Here is a 21,289-nt window from a genome sequence, read left to right as displayed (position 1 = left end):
CGGTGAATTTGTCAAGAACGTCCCGTCATCAAAACAGTTCGTACTGTTAAGAAAATGGAATCATTATTTACAATATGTTTTAAACTACATTTTTAAATAAAATGAGTGAGGATAATGAATTAATAAAAATATTAATTCTATGTTTTTTAAATAATAGCGACCAAAGTTCACTTTTTCATTTCAGGAACTTTTTGGGGGATGGAAACATTTTAGATTTCACCGTCGCAAAACACGCTCGTTATTGATATTGAAAATTAACGTTTGTTTATTATTTAATTTGAAAACATTACGATTTAGGCTTAATTATTTTGAAAGGAAAAACGAAAAAGACTTGTTTAAAATATATATTATTAAATTTCAAGTGTCCGCAGTTAATTTAACCCTATTTGTTTTATCTTTTTTAATGTGTTTTTCTATTAGGTTGCACCAACATAATATTTCACATCAAATTCTATTTGAAATTTTTATTAAAATATATTTATATTGAAAAAAAAAAATAAATAAATAATAGTCCATACAATTTTATTCTACACATTCTTTACGAAATATAACCGCGTAAATTTTCAAGTTTTTCTACTTAATAAAAAATACTTCGCAGAAAATTAGTATCAAATTTTAATTTCTTTTATTTTTAGGAAATAATTGTTAAAGCAGTGTTTTTCTTCTAAAATTATAGTTTTAAAATCAGATAACCCACAAAGATTAATACGAGTAAATAAGGAAACTCCTTTAAAGGTTTTTTGTTATTTGTGCATCTATGTTATTGTGCTAAAATAACTTTGTTATTTAGAAAGCCATTCTTAATATGGGAAGGAGGTTGTATTGTAACTATTCTGTACTTTCACCTAAAAATTTAATAAACAAAAATTTAATAAAAATTAAATTTAACTTGAAAATACTATTAAAAATAGCATGGTAACATAGATGCACAAGCACTGGTTTTTTAAACACTAAACACTCGTTTAAAATGACACAGCCACAGTAAGAATGAATCTTTTTATGGATAAGTTCATGTTATTGAAGGAAGAGCTAAAATCTGCTAAAAATTTCTAAACTAAAAACTACTATGCCTTTGATTTGGTTTGGTCCTTTCTCTTCAATACATCTAATTCAACTCTACAAAGTTTTTCATTATTAGCACTTATTTTTTACATATGAAACTGGAAGATAGCCTAATACAGTTTCCTTCAGTTATAATCCATTTATTTATTTTACTTTTCAGATTAGAATGTCAGTAAAAGCATGACGTTCAGTTTTAACCCGTGGTTCACAAAATTTGCTGGTCCACCTTGTCATTTGGATGAAACAGCACCCCCAACTTCACGACAAGTCATCCAGTTTAGTTATTTCTTCGAAAACAGTTATCCCCACTTAAAAAATAGTGACATTTCTAAGTTAATTGCCAAGGAATTAATTAGTATTTGGCAAGCAGTCAATCCACAATTACCCTTGTTAAGGTAACATTATATAGGACAGAAGGTCAATATATTTTGCTATAAGAGCACCAAACAGATTGACAGGAAATCTCTTGCAGCAATCGAAGTGAAAAAATGAAGGAACAGCTAGACAGACTGTTTGATATATCTTCTTGTAGCTGTAAACCTTCTGTCTTGAGATGTGATGACTTTGCAGTAAAGTGCAAGACAGAAAATTGTCAAACAAGGCACATAATCTGCACTTGTACTTCTAACAAGGAAGTAAAATTAATTCTATAGATTTACCTGCAATTATGTTCCTTTTTTGTGGAAAATAAAATAATATATCGGTGTTTATTATGTAATCTGGCTCTATTATTAAACATGCAAATTTTCCAATTTTCAGGTTCCACTAGAAGAACTGCCATTTACAGCAATTTTTAAATAATTGATGGAACAACAAAAAGACTAACATTTACTGTTTGTTTGGGGAAACTTTGTATCAATAATTATCAAGATTTGCCTCAAGTAGAATTCTAAAAAATTAGTGTCCGTCCGATCATCATTATCTGACAGCAGATACAAAAATAGTGAGGTTTCTAATTGCCAAGGAAATAATTAGTATTCGGCAAGCAGTCAATCCACAATTTCTCTTGTTAAGGTAACATTATATAGGACAGAAGGTCAATATATTTTGCCATAAGAGAGCCAAACAGATTGACAGGAAATTTCTTGCAGCAATCAAAGTGAAAAGAATGAAGGAACAGCTAGACAAACTGTTTGCTATATCTGTCTGTAAACTTTCTGTCTTCAGATGTGAGATTTTGCAGTAAAGTGCAAGACAGAAAACATGCAAATTTTCCAATGTTCAGGTTCCACTAGAAGAACTGCCATTTACAGCAATTTTTAAATTAATTGATGGAACAACAAAAAGCCTAACAACATTTACTGGTTCTTTGAGGAAACTTTGTATCAATAATTATCAAGATTTGCCTCAAGTAGAATTCTAAAAAATTAGTGTCCCTTTTTTTTTTTACACAGTGGTCACCACTTATCAAGGCCCGGGAGCCACTCAGGGATAAGGGTTATTGCAAGTACATTACGTTCGTGTGGAGATTTGATGAAGTGTTTACTTAAGGGGGCGGTTCATTAGGAATTTGTTAACGTTGGACTTGAAGACATCCAAGTTGTAGTTCGGTGGGAAGCAGGCAGACGGAACAGAGTTCCACAGGCGTGCAGTTCTAAGAAAGAAGCTTTGTTCATGGAATCCACGTTTTGATTTAGGCACAGATAAAGAGTGGGGGAAATTTTTCACGGTGAATTCAGCTAGACAGGTGTTTTTCGTGAAAGATTGGCAAGGGGGGACCAGAGGTTGGAGTTCAGACGAGCACCTGCCATGAAAATAACGATAAAACAAGGATAGGCTCGCAACGTCTCTTCTGTGGGAGAGAGGTTGCAGGGTAGAGAAAAGGGCACCCCCAACTAAGCCACAAAGTCTATTTTGTACTCTGTCAAGGCAGGATAGGCTGCTTTTAGCAGCTCCTGCCCAGATATGGCAGCAGTATTCCATCCTTGGACGTACTTGGCTTTTATATAGATAGAGAATTGCATCAGTAGTGAGATATCTTCTGGAGCGGTAGAAGGATCCCACCATCTTTCCAGCGACCTTGGCAACAGACTTGATGTACATGTTCCATTTCAGATCAGGAGTAAAGGTCAAACCCAGAAGCTTGTCAAAACACGGGGCCTCTCTCAGACGAGAGCCATCCATCCCAATTGATGCCAGATGGGGATAAGAGCATTGATGATGTAAGGATAGGAGTTTGGTTTTAGATGCACTAAAGGTAACCAGCCACGTCTTCCCCCACTGAACCACGCGCTCGAGATCAGAGGAGAGAGAATCAGAGAGAACTTTGTCATTTACAGCTTTTGATGTGTTGCCGTAGATGGTCGTGTCATCAGCATAGATGTCAACGAATGATATAAGTATATGTTTAGGGAGGTCATTGATGTAGATCAGGAAGAGAGTTGGGCCCAGGATTGACCTCTGAGGGACTCCAGCATTAATACTGCAGGCCTCTGATTTTTGTCCATCGACCACTACTCTTATGAGCCTATCGGAGAGAAATGATTTAATGATTGAGAAAACATTTCCAGTTATACCGTAGCTGGAAATCTTGTGAAGTAGACCCTTATGCCATACCTTGTCGAAGGCTTTTGATATGTCAAGAGCAATTGCCCTAGAAAGGAAGCCTTTGTCAAGAGATTCACTAATCCTCTGAGATATAACCGTCAGCACATCTGCGGTAGATCTTGCAGAGCGGAAACCACATTGTGTATCACTAAGAAGGTTGTTTCTGCTGAGATGGTTGACTATTTCTCTATTTAATATGGATTCCAGCAACTTACTCATAACACACAGGAGACTTCTTGGTCTGTACCGAGAGGGAGATGACTTATCACCTGAATTCTTAAATACAGGGCAAACTGATGAGGTCTTCCAGGGAGTCGGAAAGCACTTCTCCTTAAGGCAGCACTTAAACAGTTTCGTAAGTATGGGAGCAAGTTCTGGTTGAAGCTTTTTTAACACTATAATTGGCATGCCGTCAGGGCCAGTTGCTTTACTGGAATCAAGGTTCTTGATTAGCTTGGCGACCTCATGCACGGATATTTGTATGTTACCTAGCGTGTTCTGTCTTATAGGAGGAAATATGGGGAGTTGATGGCCTTCGTCGCATAGGGTAGAATTAGCTGCAAAGTTCGTTGCAAATAGTTTGGCCTTGTCTGACGCTGACGAGATGACCTCTGGTCCATTGATAATGGTTGGGATAGAATGCACACTTCTGTTCAGGATCCTATTTGTTATTTGCCAAAACTGGTGGGAACCAAGCCGCTGATCAGCTACCTTGGATTTAACAGACTGGGCATATAGCTCTCTTGCATTTTTTATTACTCTTTTACAGTGGTTGCTGGCAGTCCTGAAAGCAGCTTTAGTCTCAGTGCATCTATTACGTTGGTAGCTATGGAAAAAGTGATTTCTGTGCGCGATAGCAGCAGCACATTCTGGGGAGAATCATGGCTGGCTGTTAGGTTTTTGTTGGAATTTTTTAGATGGTATGAATTGGTCTATGCCTACAATTAACCATTCGGTCAAATCTGATACTATAGAGGACACTTCCTTTTTAAACATGGAGTGCAGAGGTAAATCAGATATGAATGTACGGAAGCTATCCTAGTCAGCCTTAGAGTATCGGTATACAGTACGGTGGAGGGGTACGTCTGGGGACTTATTACATTTCGTTTTTATCTTAACTGATACAACGGAGTGGTCGGAGGATCCTAGAAGAGAATGAACGGAACATGAACATAGCTCAGGGGAAGTTGAGAGAAAAAGGTCTAGGAGGCTTGCATATTGACCGGGTGTATTGGGCACACAGGTGGGTTCGCGAACAATCTGAGTGAGGTCATAAGTAATGGCAAAATCATGACAAAACCTCCCCTCATCGTCTGTCTTATTTGAATGGGTCAGCCATTCCACGTTATGGACGTTGAAGTCACCACAGATGTGGATGTTAGCCAAGGGATGTGCAGACAGGATGTGGTCTATTTTCTCAGATATGCTCTTAAAGATAGTAACTCCGCTGTTGTGGGGCCGATAGAGGGCAAATATAAATGCAGTGGTGTTAGCAAGTGCAACCCGGAAGCACATATATGGTAAGTTAGGATCTTCTCTAGAGATATCTCTGCCACACGGGAAGCCATCTTTAATGTAGGCACATATTCCATGCCCATGGCGATCTTGGGGGTCAGATTTAGCTGTTAAATTAGAGTATCCGTTAATTATGAACTCATCTAGGGAAGTGGTCGGCCCTATTCCAGTTTCGCTTAGAAATAATATGTTCGGTTTCGTCTCCTGTAATTGGGTTTCAACCTCTGGAAGGTTGGAACGTAGACCCCTGATGTTCGAGAAGGAGACCTGGTAGTAGGGGTCTACGTTGGAAGATGGGGTTCTAGGTTTATTCCCTCCCGATCATCATTGTCTGACAGCAGAAGAAACAAATAATTTAAGTTTGAAGACCAGAGGCTACTTTTTGAGTATGCTATTGGCATTTCTTGTGGAGAAGTTAACTTAGAAAATTGGGCCTTTGAATCAAGGAAGATGGCTAACATAAGCCACAAGATTAATGTGTTTATGGACTAGAGTTGTCTATCCTCAAACACTATGATAAATTAAACATTTTGGTCAAATTTATTATTCAAGTGTATGCAGTTAGTTGGTTTTTTTATTTTTTTTAACCAACAACAATATATTTTATTATGATTCAGAGAACAAAACCATTAACTGAAATCCAAATTACTGTTTTAAACTCTTCAAAATATAGTGCTTTTGCACTACTTCCGGAAAATATAATATCGATGATAAACTCAGATGAATTGGATGTGAGAGAAGAGGGCATTCAAACGATTTTGGCCAATAAATATTTATCCATTAAATTTTATTAGTTTTCTCAATTTACCCAAACAATAGTTAGTTTTATTCATATTACATTGCAAAAATATAAAAAATAAGTGTTTTCAAATAATTGTTGTTTTTTTGTGTGTTGTTTTTTCAGAAATAGTGAACAATTCAAAAAAATGAAAAAGATTACTGCTATCAATTTTGCAGCCACATACTGGTCAAATTAGATCGATTTTTCTCCAAAAGTTGTATATGGGCAAGAAGCAAGACATAGACACATTATTACAAAGTCATCGTGCCAGCAAATTAGACCTTCATTTTCCTTGAAAGGAAATTATACAGAACAATTTAGTCCTATTATAAGTTTATATTATCGCCTCTAATAAAAAATTAAAATACATGGTTCTGTAACTTGTATCAAGTTGTTATATTGTGTAATGCATCTCCGCATATCTTTTTGAATTGTGAAATTTAAAAGACTTAGTTACTAATTAGCTTTTTCTTACAATTTTTGTTTAATCAATGCAGTAAAAGTTTAGATATTTTGTGATTCATAATTAAAATTATAATTCATGTATTTATTTTTCTTTCAATGTATTTCATATAAATATATCAATTTTAATTGGATTTTTTTATAAAAGTAGTGAAATTTCAAAGTCAGTGTTGTGTAAAATGCTATGAAAATGAAGGTTTTTTCAGCATTTTTCTACACGATTTTTAAAATTAAATGCTCAATTTCCTGTTCAAGATGGGAATCTAATTTTTGGTATATGCTCTTATCACATCAAATCCCAACTATCATCACCAGCGCCATGTTGATTTTCTGAAATAAAGTTGCAAATCGACCTGCCCTAATGGTGCAGTGGACAGACGAGATGCGGAATATCTACGATTGTCTGAACGTAGCAGTTTCAATCCCACCCTAAGCTGGCCAGAGGATTAGTTGGCCAAACCGTGATGAGATGACAACATCTACAGTAGGGCAGTAATTGATGCGGATGCAGTAAGATTCAGCATTCCTATCCCATCGCGGTTAACCACCAGAGGAATAATTGCCCGAAACATCATGAAACAAGTCGAAGATGAGGTTAATAGTCCAAAAATTAAATAAAGTCAATTATACAAATTAATTCAATAACATAACATTCGGTACAGACCCGACATTGGAAGAACAAATAATAATATAATACGCACCAAAGAGCCTGCATCTAGTTTCGCAATACGCACCAAAAAGCCTGCATCTAGTCCAACAATACGCACCAAAGAGCCTACATCTAGTCCCACAATACGCACCAAAGAGCCTGCATCTAGTCCCACAATACGCACCAAAGAGCCTGCATCTAGTCCCACAATACACACCAAAGAGCCTGCATCTAGTCCCACAATACGCACCAAAGAGCCTGCATCTAGTCCCACAATACGCACCAAAGAGCCTGCATCTAGTCCCACAATACGCACCAAAGAGCCTGCATCTAGTCCCACAATACGCACCAAAGAGCCTGCATCTAGTCTCGCTAAGGTACCAAAGAGCCTGCATCTAGTCCCACAAGAAGCACCAAAGAGCCTGCATGTAGTTCTGCAAAGGCACCAAAGAGTCTGCAAGTCCCACCAGAGGCACCAAAGAGCATCTAGTCTGACAAAAGACATCTCAAATTCAAAATCTGGTCTCGATATAAATTGAATAAAAAGAGAACTTTTGTTTACCTGTTGAGATTAGAAGCCTTGCCACCAAAAAGCCAATTCTTTCTGTCTTTGTCGCCGGCAGATCCGGCTCCCATATAGATAAATTCATCCATATGAAGATATTCAGGAAAAGTGACCCTTTCTAATCGTTTGACAGGAACATTGTTGTTCAGCCAATGTGTTCTGGGAATGTGCAGACACAAACACTGGGGTAACTGAAATGAAAGATAATGAAAAAAATATATTAAATGCACAAATTTTTTTATTTTTCTCTGATTATTATGTTTAAAGTTTTAATGTTCTTGAATTATCTTTTATTCAAAAGCATTAAAACATTATCATCTTTAAAATAAAGTTTTAATCTTTTAGAATTTTTTTTTGTTACCTTTATTCATTTTGTTTTGGAATACGGTTTCTTTTTTTTATTTTTTTTTTATTAATATCGATTGTCTCTAGAGACCCGCAGTCGCCACAACACACCACCCCAAATGTAAACAGAATTTGTGTGAAATATTAAACGATTCTTCTGCTCAGTTAATGTTGGCACGTTAATTACAGAAAAAACAGTTAATTAAACTGCAGAAGCACCTATTAAAAAATTTACAAGTTTTTGCGGAAAAAAAAAAGAAAAGAAAAAATTAGAAGTTGTGCATAATAATTATCTAAATTAAATGTAATGTTCACAAATATTCTTTCCTTAAAAAAAAAGTAAATAGCGTTTAAATAAACTTTAAAACACTAACAAATGCTGCAGGTAGGTTGTAAAATAACTTTTATAGCCACTGGTAACATTTGTTGTATATTTCATTTTTTGACCACTTTTTCGAGTATATTACAAAACCTGCGCAAGACAATAACGTAAAAAATATATGCATTCATAGAAATAAAAACAAAAAATTACGGTTGCATAGACCGATTCTTTCCATTAGTCATTGAGATGCAATCAACCAGTATACATATATATTAGAATTTTCAGAATTGTGAGAATATGGGTGATGATATAATTATTTCTCACTCGATGTTACAGCTCACACAAGCGATAGCTATTGTGTGAGCTGCAACGCTGTTTGTTTATATCATTTCTCACATTTAAAGTTTCAAGTGTTTAGACCCAAAATTGGCGAAGAAGTTTGGTAGAGTTAGCAATACACATGAAAAAATTGAAATTGCTTAAAATATTTCAATATTGGTATCTATAGAAAGAGCTTGATGAGCTAAGAAAGAATCTTTTAAATTTTTTTAAATCCAATTAAAATCAAGGAAGTTATGACTATTTTTATGCCCTGCATGTTTGGATATTTTCCCCTCTTTAAGACCATATGCGTTTTGTCACATTTTTTGCACTACTTTTTCAGTAAAAATGTTATATCTTTGTTAAAACACAAGACTAAGCAATAAAATTTGCTATATAAGTGCATTTTTGTGCAAGGAATCTGAATATGCTACTGAAAATCTCCAGAAATGAATGGTTTCCAAATAATCTGCAGTAAATTCACATAAATATGCTGCGATTCCTTAAAAATGGCATGTATCCATGAAAAGAAAAGAAGTTAGAGAACTCAAAGCTGAACTGTTATGCATTTTATGTACAAATAACTGAAATCGAAATCTAGGACTGTTTAAAAATGAATATATTGCAATATCTGGTATTATTGTAGATTAATACCTTCCATTAAACCTCCACCCCATCTGACCACCTCACCAAAATATGCGATTTTACCTTTATAGGCAATTACGTGTGAATACCTTAAAAATACTTTAATAAAAGATAAGTATTATTTTAGAATTTAATGTAAAATGATTACTCATTTTGAGCCATTCTAGCGTTTTAGGGCAGTTAACCATTTTTTGTTTTATCGGAAATAAATCCTGTACGCCTTTTTTCTTTTTCTAAAGACGCTTATGTGTCGTTTTAAGAGGGTCTTTGTGCAATTATGAGAGGGGGGGGTTGCCACTTTGACTTTGGGTTAATGATAGAGCTATGGAAAATTATCTGTGAACACCCTGAAGACTTGATAGAAACAAAACAAAAACAATTTTAGAATTTAATGTAAAATAATTCACCATTTCAAATTTTAGAATTTAATGTAAAATAATTCACCATTTCAAGATCATTCTAGCGTTTCAGGACAGTTGATTAATTTATTTTTTTATGGCTGATAAATGGTGCACTTTTCTTTAAGGAAGGATTTTTTTTTTTTTTTTAGACACTTATATGTAGCTTACCAAGGAACTTTGTTTGGTGAGGAGCTTGCCACTTAGACTTAGCGTTATTGTTAGGGTTAAAGAAGGTTTTAAGAGGAGGAGGCTTGCCACTCGTACCTAGGATTAGAAGTTGGATTAAGGGAGTTTTTTTGTTTTGTTTTTTTAAGAAGGCCCCCATATTTACGGTTAGTGGGTCATAATTATTGGCTTTTGAAAATGTTATGCCTTAGATTTTGGACATCAAATTACTTTTAAATATGAAATTTATTTTTGTTTGTTTGTCGTAATTCTTAAGGGGTGTGAAACTTAAGAATTACGACAAATAGACAAAAATAAATTTAATTTAAAACCAGTGACGTCACTAACAGAAAACATGACGTTTGGAAAACTTATTAATTATTTTTGCCCACTTATTTAAATATGAAAAAACACTTTTCGCTAAAGCTAACAAATCGTTCACAAATTTTTGATAAATTTGGTTTTTATTTTCAATTACATTTCTTGTCTGAGTGACACATTATTTCGTTAAACTTTCCAGTTTAAGACGTTTTGTTTTTTTTTTTTATTTCTCTACCTGGAGTTCGGGCCAAGATCACAGTGTAGTATTCTAATGCTACACTTCACGTTTTCTGTCCTCTGTCAATGAAGGAGAAATATTTGAATTTATTTAATTACTTGGATTTGGCAGGTGCACGTTTTAATGACTTAATGAGGTCAAGTTTTGACTGCGGGATGGTATTTCATTTACTGCGGGAACGCTTCCCAAGATGTTATAGGAAAAAGACTAACCCACATGCGACGAGCGACAAATGTTGAATATTTATCTTCCCAAAGTCGAGCAAATTAAATAGACAGGCGAGCTTCGTTGTTAACTCTGAGATATTACAATTTATATGTGATATAAAAAGTTTTAAAAAGTTGTGAACTGACCAACCGCTTCTCTGAAAAAAGCCTTTTGTAGACATACAGAAAAAGCGAACACACATACAAACATACATTTTCGCTTTTATATTTATAGATTACATTTCTTGTCCGAGTGACACATTATTTCGTTAAACTTTCCAGTTTAAGACGTTTCTTTTTATTTCTTTACCCGGACTTCGGGCCAAGATCACAGTGTAGTATCTGTTCTGATGCTACACTTCACCTTATCTGTCCTCTGTCAGTGAAGGAGAAATCCTTCATGACCGAGACAATTTTGATTGACCCTTTTTGGGAAGCTGGATTTTCCTCACATTAACTGACCTTGTGTCTAACTGTCCTCGTGGTGAGGCAAGTAAATAGGAACTTAACTCCTACATATTGATTTTGTATTTTTTTTTTTTTTTATATATAATTGGCTAGTCCATTCGATTATAATCTGCTGAAAAAAATTGTAAAGAAAAAAAAAAAAAAAAAGACGAAAAAAGATGAAAAAAATATATTGGGAATGGGGGGGGGTTTAATGCTCGCACACGTGAAGCAAAAAACAAAACAAAAAAAAAAAAATATTTCACATATTCGTTGTTTTTTTTTTTTTTTTTTTTTTAACAGAATACTGTTTGATTCACCGTTAAAAACTAATGTAATGTATAAAAGTGCACACGTTACATATTTGTTTTTCAACTATATTTTTAAAATTTGACTAAAAATAACGCCGGATTGCTTTAAAATTATATATTCTGATAACTGAATAGCTCTAGTTAAAGCTAATTATGTTCTGATAATACGAGCTTCAACTAAATATGTAAGACAATTTTTCATATTCACATTTTTATTTTTTTTAATTTTTAATTCGTTCTGGAATAAAAAATAAAAAAAATTTTAAAAAAGTTTGTTTATAGTAAAATAATTAATATCAGCGATAGTAGCTGCTGCTGCTTATACAAGATCGTTTTGAGATACTTTTTAAAAATAGAACAACTTTTTTCCAGCTATCAGGAGTTTACATTGCTCGGTACCACAAGATAAAGACGGTTGCATTTTTATTTTTAACGGATAAATGTAGTAAAAAGATTCATTTATTTAACAGTGGGTGACCAAAGAAATTTTTTTTCTAAATTTCCCAAACTTGTCATGTTGAAGTTTTTTTTTTTTTTAACACAACAAAAAAAAAATGAGTTGTCAAAAGAATTTCGGACAACCGAATCTATTAAAAGTAATATCTCTTCTAGTTAATTTCCAAATTTCATGATGAAATTCTTAAGAGAAGCGTGGTAAGACAATTTATAAAATCTTACCGAAAACGCTGTTTTATGATGTTAGCAATTTATTTGCTTAAAAATCTTACAATATATAATGTATATTCTTATTTAGTAATTTATTTGAAAGTATGTTCATTTTCGAACAAAACGCAGGTATTTTGAGGACTTAAGTTGCTTGGATTTTTAAAATATGATGATTTTAGCAGAACCCCCTTGAAATCTGTAATTATCCAAAGCGTTTTATCGTCTGTGTATTGTTAGTAGAGTTTTCACAGGTCAAAATCGTTGAACTTTGACCCCTTTGACAGCCAAATTTCTGACCGAAAACTGATTAAAAAGATTTTCCCACATCTCAATACCCCTTATGGCAAATCTCGAGTCTGTAGACTGAAAATTGACAGAGTAGTTTGGTAGGGAAATGTACACACACACACACACAGACAATTTCACTTTTATAGATATACTAGCAATGGGTGCCCGGCGTTGCCCGGGTGTTTGGAGGTGTATGCCGAGCAAATAAAAAACAAAAAAACCGGTAATTTACTTTGACCCCTATTATAACCCCTTAATATTTATTGTTTTGGGCTCAAATCAAGTTATTAAGTTAGATCCATGTCCAAGGAACCTATATCTAAGATGTCAAGTGTTTAGAACAAAAATTGTCAGAGGAGTTTGGTAGAGTTCTCAAAGGTCAAATCGTTGAATTTTGACCCCTTGACAGCAAAATTTCTAGCCGAAACCCGATCACATCGATTTTCCCAAATCTCAGTACCCTGTATATCAAATTTCGAGTCTGTAGACTAAAAATTGACAGAGTTATTGCGTAGGGAAATGTACAGACACACAGACAGACACTTTTATAGATATATAGATTGGGAAATTCTCCAACCACTTGTGAGTTACCTCCCTTTACCAGGAAATTTATATGGAAAACGAAGGGACGCGACTCTTGTATTCATGATAATAGACAATTTCAATTTTCGATTTTATTTTTTTATATTTAAAAAATATTTTAATTGTATTTCTAATAGAAACTAAAAAAATAATTTCGAATAGTATTTATTTCGATTTTAATTTTTAATATTTTGACAAATTTTTACTGGACAAAAAAAAATGCGCTTTTCAAGGCAAAAATAAAAATTCAAGAACTTTTTAAGTTTGTGCGAACTCTGTTATAAAGGCCAAAAACTACTTGGGGATAAAAGTTAATAGAGAAGATGAATTGTTTGCTTAATAATGAAGCATATTATGAGAAGATTGAAAATTTGTAACCAGTCATTTTTAGAGGGAGGGGGGTGTCAAAAAGGCAATTTTTGCCTGCCCTTCTCTGAACCTAAATCCACCCTGGATGTTATGCTTATGTACTTGCAGATAAGTAAAAATGAACACACCCCCCCCTCCCCTTCACTCGAACTCGCTTACTTACCTTGCCAATGCTTAACTTCTTGAGAAATGTGGATTGCAGTGGCTTGATATCACTTTGTGGACATTTATGAAGTTTCTCCGTACATCCGGGACAGTCGACGTTGTGAACGGTCTCGCTCGTGATAAACTTTTGCAGTAACATCTCGAGAGAAAGGGGTTCCTAAAACGATAAAGACGTTGCTGATAACATTAAAAAAAAAAAAAAAAATCAGACACATTTCCAAAACAGAACCGACTTCAGATAGCATGAACTTTGTACAAATAGTGCTCAACATATTTTCAGATAGAGCTTTTCTATTTCTTTGAAGCTGAAACTATTATTGGATATTAGCCGGGCAATGCCTAAGATATTGCTAGGCGACGATTATTATTATCGTTATAATATTTGTAAAGATAGAAAGTTATAGCGAAATAAATATTTACAGAGAAAATTATTTATGTTAAGATGTTTTGATAGAAAGGAATGGTAGAACACAAATTTCATGGAAAAAACAACAAATTTCATGGCTAAGAAAAAAAACAACAAATTTCATGGCTAAGAAAAAAAAGAACAAATTTCATGGCTAAGAAAAAAAAGAACAAATTTCATGGCTAAGAAAAAAAAGAACAAATTTCATGGCTAAGAAAAAAAAGAAAAAATTTCATGGCTAAGAAAAAAAAGAACAAATTTCATGGCTAAGAAAAAAAAGAACAAATTTCATGGCTAAGAAAAAAAAGAACAAATTTCATGGCTAAGAAAAAAAAGAACAAATTTCATGGCTAAGAAAAAAAAGAACAAATTTCATGGCTAAGAAAAAAAAGAACAAATTTCATGGCTAAGAAAAAAAGAACAAACTTCATGGCTAAGAAAAAAAGAACAAACTTCCTGGCTAAGAAAAAATGAACAAATTTCATGGCTAAGAAAAACGAAACTTCCTGGCTAAGAAAGACGAAACTTCCTGGCTAAGAAAGACGAAACTTCCTGGCTAAGAAAGACGAAACTTCCTGGCTAAGAAAGACGAAACTTCCTGGCTAAGAAAGACGAAACTTCCTGGCTAAGAAAGACGAAACTTCCTGGCTAAGAAAGACGAAACTTCCTGGCTAGGAATAACGAAACTTCCCGGCTAGGAATAACGAAACTTCCCGGCTAGGAATAACGAAACTTCCCGGCTAGGAATAACGAAACTTCCCGGCTAGGAATAACGAAACTTCCTGGCTAGGAATAACGAAACTTCCTGGCTAAGAAAAACGAAACTTCCTGACTAAGAAAAACGAAACTTCCTGACTAAGAAAAACGAAACTTCCTGGCTAGGAATAACGAAACTTCCTGGCTAGGAATAACAAAACTTCCTGACTAAGAAAAACGAAACTTCCTGGCTAAGAAAAACGAAACTTCCTGGCTAAGAAAAACGAAACTTCCTGGCTAAGAAAAACGAAACTTCCTGGCTAAGAAAAACGAAACTTCCTGGCTAAGAAAAACGAAACTTCCTGGCTAAGAAAAACGAAACTTCCTGGCTAAGAAAAACGAAACTTCCTGGCTAAGAAAAACGAAACTTCCTGGCTAAGAAAAACGAAACTTCCTGGCTAAGAAAAACGAAACTTCCTGGCTAAGAAAAACGAAACTTCCTGGCTAAGAAAAACGAAACTTCCTGGCTAAGAAAAACGAAACTTCCTGGCTAAGAAAAACGAAACTTCCTGGCTAAGAAAAACGAAACTTCCTGACTAAGAAAAACGAAACTTCCTGACTAAGAAAAACGAAACTTCCTGACTAAGAAAAACGAAACTTCCTGACTAAGAAAAACGAAACTTCCTGACTAAGAAAAACGAAACTTCCTGACTAAGAAAAACGAAACTTCCTGACTAAGAAAAACGAAACTTCCTGGCTAAGAAAAACGAAACTTCCTGACTAAGAAAAACGAAACTTCCTGACTAAGAAAAACGAAACTTCCTGACTAAGAAAAACGAAACTTCCTGACTTAGAACAAAAAAAAAATTCATGGGTAAAAAAAAAACAAAAAAAAAAAAAAAAAAAAAAAAAAAACATTCATGGGGTAAGAAAAAAAACAAAAAACATCCATGGGGTAAGAAAAAAAAAATCCATGGGTAAGAAAAAAGTTTACTATTCTTACCCAGTTCGTTTCAGGTATGTTGAGAGAAAGGCTGTCAAAGAGATCATATTTGACGGGATAGGAATATGAACACATTTGGCAAGTTAGTTGGCTGGCAAAATGGCCACGAAATGGGTGATCAGTGTCCCTGGGTAAGACAGGCAGCAAACTCTTGCTACGGGTAATCGCGGAGTTTGGAGTCTGGTATTCATTCTCAGGGTTCTGCATTTAGAAAGAAAGAAAAAATTATGACGAGCCAAGTACCTTACCGTCTGACATTTTTTTTTTTTTTTTATATTCTAAAGTTGTTGTCCTACGCTAAAGAGCGATACGTATTTGTGTGTGTGTATGCGCGCGTTAGTTAAAATATAATTTTATTTATTTTAACACAAAAAAAAAAACATTGTTTAAGGTTTTCCAAATTTAAATATTTTTTTTTCTATGAAAAAAATGTTTTAAAACATGTTTGCACATATTCCAATTCAAACTGATAGGACATGATTTTTTTTCTACCATCTTCTACCAACTGTTTTCTTGCTTCTACCATCTCAGACAATACGTACAAAAAAAAAAAAAAAATTTTTTTTCTACCATCTTCTACCAACTTTTTTCTTTCTTTTACCATCTCAGACAATACGTACGAAAAAAAAATTTTTTTTTTCTACCATCTACCAACTTTTTCTTTCTTTTGCCATCTCAGACAATACGTACAAAAAAAAAAAAAAAAAAATTTTTTTTTTTTTTTTTTTTTTTTTTACTCATTTTCACCCCAAACAAGGCATGTTGCAACTTGGAACATAAGGGGCTAATATTTGGAATCATTTCTAACTCTCCATCTGCTCTAACCATTCTCTCTCTCTCTCTCTTTCATTCTTTTAAACCATCTTTTTTTTTCTTCATTTCCTTTTCGTGCTTGTGACTACCAGTCTCTCAATCGTTCTTTTTTTTCTTTTTAAACTATTACTTTTTAGATTCTACTGTTTCCTATTTGTGTCTGTGACTATCTGTTGCTCTCTCTCTCTCTCTCTCTCTCTCCCCCCCTTAAATACGGACACATTATTTTCTCGCAGATTCTGTGCTTATTTTACGTCATAGTCAGTCATTTTCTTTTTTTGTTGTTAGTGTTCACTCTTTCTCTCACTCTCTAGAAAATAACCTTCAGTTGGAAGTGAAAACGGACTATAAGTAGATAACATTTAATGCTACTAAGACTAAACTCCTTTCCTTTAACTAAAAAAAAATAAATAAAAATTTTTTTTTAAAAATGGAAGAATCTGATTATGTTGAATATTCATTCAGAAATACCATAAGATATCATTTTCTTAAGCCTTTCATGTCAGACCATGTCAAATATATATATCTTAGACAGTTAGTAGAATAAATTCAATTCTCTAAGAAGAGACTTATCGGGATAATATAACGCTTAAATTATTTCAGGAAATAATAAGATTTGAAAATGAAGTCACAAAAACTATATATTGGTGAATATAAAATTGTTCATTTATTTAATAAAAAAGTAAACTAACATTTAGTTGGGGGCTCTTTGCACCAAGGTATTTTGAAGCCTAATGCTTCTCATCATAGGTAACATAACGGGGATGTGACATTGAGCGTGGAATTCACCAGGAACAAAATAAATCAATGAAAATATTGATGTTGTTGAGGGAGGGGGGATTATATTGAATCCTAAGATAAAATACGCTCCTCCAGGCTTTTCTATAACATTGAAAATAAATGAGAAATATAATTGTGAAGGTAAGATTAGAAATATAATTTTTTATTTTGTAAAATTAAATGAGGATGAATAATCTATCTATACTCCTATATAAATTCGTTTTTCTTTTGTGTGTATTGATATTCATATTAAAACCCCTTTTTTTCTATTTATTTAAAAAGAAAATACAATTTTCTTATATATGGGTCGTGGAATTGCATTCACTAGCAAAAGATCGAGCTAATTTGCATATTCTTTTTAAACATTCATTTTAATTAATTCCCTATTAGGTTTTTTCGGTTTTCTTATGGGATGATCATCTTTAGTTAACTATTACGTGTAATTATATTCATGCAGATATTCTACATGATTTATACTTGCATAATATTTGCGTAAAAAGTTTATAGTAAACACAAAATTGTTTCCATATATATCTATGTATACGTATATATTTTTGCTTAATCTATTAGTCTATCTATATATCTATAAAAGTGAACGTGTCTGTGTGTGTGTGTATACATTTCCCTATAACTCTGTCAATTTTAAGTCTAAAGACTCGAAATTTGATATACAGGGTACTAGAATTTGGGAAAAATCAACGTAATCAGTTTTCGGCCAGAAATTTGGCGATTAAGAGGACTCTACCAAACTCCTCCGACAATTTTGGGTCTAAACACTTGAAATTTTAGATATAGGTTTCTTTGACATGGATCTAACTTAATAACTTAAGTTGATTTTTGGTTGGTTGGTTGGTTGGTTGTTTTTGTTTTACGGCATATCAACCCTTTTCGGGTTATTTAATGCCAAATCCAAAGCTTTTGAAGAAAAATTTTTTTAATAGAATATATTTGTTGTTTTCACGTCGGTTTCTATTTAACCCATAGTTGGGACCCTAACAGGTACTACCACACCGGGTCAGAGTGGACCTGGGAGTAATGGTAATTAAAGGGTGGCTTCACACTCCCCAAAGCCCACAAGCTGGGACCTCACCACTGGATATATTTTAAGGTCATATCCAGGACCCCCATTGAGGGACTTTTACCCTCTGCAGGGGGGGCAGTCGGCGTATTCTAATGCCCCACCGACAGGGCCAACTTAAGTTGAGCCCAAAACAATAAATGTTAAGGGTCATAATAGGGGTCAAAGTTAAAAAAATTTACTTCTTTTATTTTTTGCTCAGCATACACTTCCAAACACCCGGGCAACGCCGGGCACCTATTGCTAGTAAATACTAAAATCAAAATATAAAATTTAACACTTGAGATTTTGGTGAATCGATAAAAATGAAATAACCAGAGTTATCCCCCTTTAACATAGAAAACAGAGAATCAGTATAAATAAAGGAAATAAGAACTTGAATGATATTTTAAGATTAAAAAAAAAAAAACTTTAAAATTTTAAATTCTTGATTTAACAAGTATAGAATGTAATTTTTTTTTAAAATTTATTAATAAAAAAAAAAAAAGAAAATTTTGGTGAAATTAACCTTTAATAACAATTCCTTCTCACGAAATAAAACATTAAGTAAAATAGAAAAAGACAAAAGATACGAAACTTTCTGAGATTGAATAGAATATACGGGATGCCTCAAAATTTATACACACTTTTAATGATCTCAACTTTCTACATTAATACGCTATGCCACGTTCCCAAGAGATGTTCAGGAATAAAGAAGGGCACTTCCAGCAGGATGGAGAACTTTACCACCATCATCATGACGTAAGAGCATATCTTGATCGTCACATAAGAAACAGATAGTCGGGACGAAGAGGAAGTACAGAGTACTGTCCACGATCACTGGATTTGATCCCCCCCCCTCCCCAGATTTTTTTTTTTTTTTTTTTACACCACAAAACGAGCTACAATGAATACATGCTTTTAATTATCTCCACATGAATACGCTATGCCTTCCCAAGAGATGTTTAGATATATAGAATGGCACTTCCAACACTTCCCTCATCAATGCATGGTTCTGTATCTTCTGTTAATAATTCATTTTACTGTTTTCAAACATTCCCTTTTTCTTTCAACATTAAATTACAAAAATGCTAACGTGTCAAAATTGAGAAAAAATTGTATAAGAGAGTGATCGAATTTGCATCTATTTGTTGACGGTTTCACGAATGCGCATACGCGGCCGTGAAACATGACAGCTTTTTTATATGATAGATAAATAGTTTTAAAAACACTTTATAAATATACTGTGTCATGTTGCTGTAATAGCCATACTACCTGACTCATTTTGTGTAGGTTGAGGTTTTGATGGTAATTGGTGTTTTTACTTACGGGAAGTGAACTCTTTAGAAAAAATAATCGCATGCAAATGTCTCAATTTCTGTATTGAATAAAATATAATAATCATGTGCAGTTTACAACGGGGCAATGCCGCGCGACCTGCTAGTATATATATATCTTGATAGTCACATAAGAAACAGATAGTCGGAACGAAGAGGAAGTACCGAGTACTGTCCACGATCACTGGATTTGTCCCCCCCCCCAGATTTTTTTTTTTTTTTTTTTTTTTACACCACAAAACGAGCTACAATGAATAAGTTAAAAGTAACCATTAAAAGAAGATGTGTCAACATACCAATTGAACTGATTAGGAACGTTTTCGATTCAATTGGTGAGCATTGTCGTCTTTTCATGGACCACAATGGCTAATAATTTGAACACTTTCGATAATTGTCTGGTTTCTATATTTGTTCATATTTTTATGTATGAAACTTTTCTTTCTTATAATAAATTTTGGTTTTATGGTCATTTAAAGAGTGTATACATTTTACTGTAGTTGAGACATAAATTTAATCAAGGATTTGAAGGTGTTGTCCAGTAATTTGAAAATAAATAAAATTAAATAAATATTTTATTAAAAAATTTTTAAAAAACTATATATATATATATATATATATATATATATATATATATATTGGGGTTGCTTAGAGACTAAGAAATGAGTGGAGACTTGTATGTTTTAGTTTCGAATTCAGCTGATGACCCCCAAATTTTATTTTTTATTGGCTTTGATTTCCCTGTTACTCGTATATATTAGGGTGAATATATAATAATCGATAGAGTAGTGTCGACATAATAACAAATAAGTAAAATTAAATTAAAATAGATGAGATTTTGGTGAATCAATAAAAGTGAAATAACCAGAGTTATCCCCCTTTTAACATAACAAATAGAGAATCGGTATAAATAAAGGAAATTATAATTTGAATGACGAAATGATAAAAAAATATAAAACTTTTAAATTCTTTTTTTTTTTTTGTTTTTTATTTATTAATAAAAAACAAAATTTTGGTGAAATTAACCTTTAATAAAACAATTCCTTCTCACGAAATAAAACATTAAAAAATCTTAAATAAATACAAAAAGATACAAAACTTTCTGAGATTGACTAAATAAATTTAATCCAGGATTTGAAGGTGTCCTCCAGCAATTTGAAAATAAATTAAATATTTTAGTTAAAAATTTTTTGGCTCTTGTACAGTTTAATCATGCTGACTGTTTGGTGGTCTGCGACCAGTCTCATCCATTAGTTTTTTTTTGAATGCAGGCGAAACCATTATGGCAGTGAAATACTGTCAACAAATGGATGAAATGCATCAGAAACTTCGACAACAACACCCAGCATTAGTCAACAGAAAAGGCTCAATTGTCGTCCATGACAATGCACAGCGCTAAACCGACTCTGCAGAAGTTGAACGAATTAGGCTATGAAACTCTGCCTCATCCACCATATTCTCTTGACCTCCCACCTACCGACTACTACTTTTTCAATCATCTCGACAACTTTCTGCGTGAGAAATGCTTTAAAAACCTAAGCGATACCAAAAATGCCTTCAGCGACTTCATCGCCACCAGGAATTAAAATTTGTTTCCATTACTGGCATAGATTCTAATGGTGTTTATTTTGATTGGTAAAGTTTTGTTTGAGCCAAGATATGTTGATCTGAATTTAAAAGTTAAAAACCGCAAGAACTTTCTTGTCAATCCGATAATTATTAAGATATAATTTTAAAAAAAAAAAAAAAGAATTAGCGTTTTCTTTGTCTTTTGTTTTCTCCAATCTAGCTAGTTTTGAAAATGTCAGCTTGCAATTCTTTGAGCAC

General features: G+C 33.4%; 1 protein-coding gene across 3 annotated transcripts in view; it reads right to left on the bottom strand.

Annotated features, from left to right (window-relative positions):
- The window catches only part of LOC145271400 (ubiquitin carboxyl-terminal hydrolase 30-like), an 85,761-nt gene that overhangs the window by 14,866 nt on the left and 49,606 nt on the right, over positions 1-21,289 (bottom strand). For all 3 annotated transcript variants that reach the window (XM_080126934.1, XM_080126935.1, XM_080126936.1), the window contains exons 5-7: positions 15,479-15,679; positions 13,372-13,530; positions 7,579-7,772 (exon numbers count right to left, since the gene is read on the bottom strand). In XM_080126934.1, coding sequence (XP_079983060.1) covers positions 7,579-7,772; positions 13,372-13,530; positions 15,479-15,679 — 554 coding nt within the window. The remainder of the gene's footprint in view (positions 1-7,578; positions 7,773-13,371; positions 13,531-15,478; positions 15,680-21,289) is intronic.

Source organism: Euprymna scolopes, chromosome 46 (assembly GCF_053919585.1).
Source record: "Euprymna scolopes isolate OS-2025 chromosome 46, ASM5391958v1, whole genome shotgun sequence".
NCBI classification, from domain to species: domain Eukaryota; kingdom Metazoa; phylum Mollusca; class Cephalopoda; order Sepiida; family Sepiolidae; genus Euprymna; species Euprymna scolopes.
The sequence above is the reverse complement of the archived record's forward strand: the minus strand, read 5'-3'. Positions and strand labels throughout refer to the sequence as shown.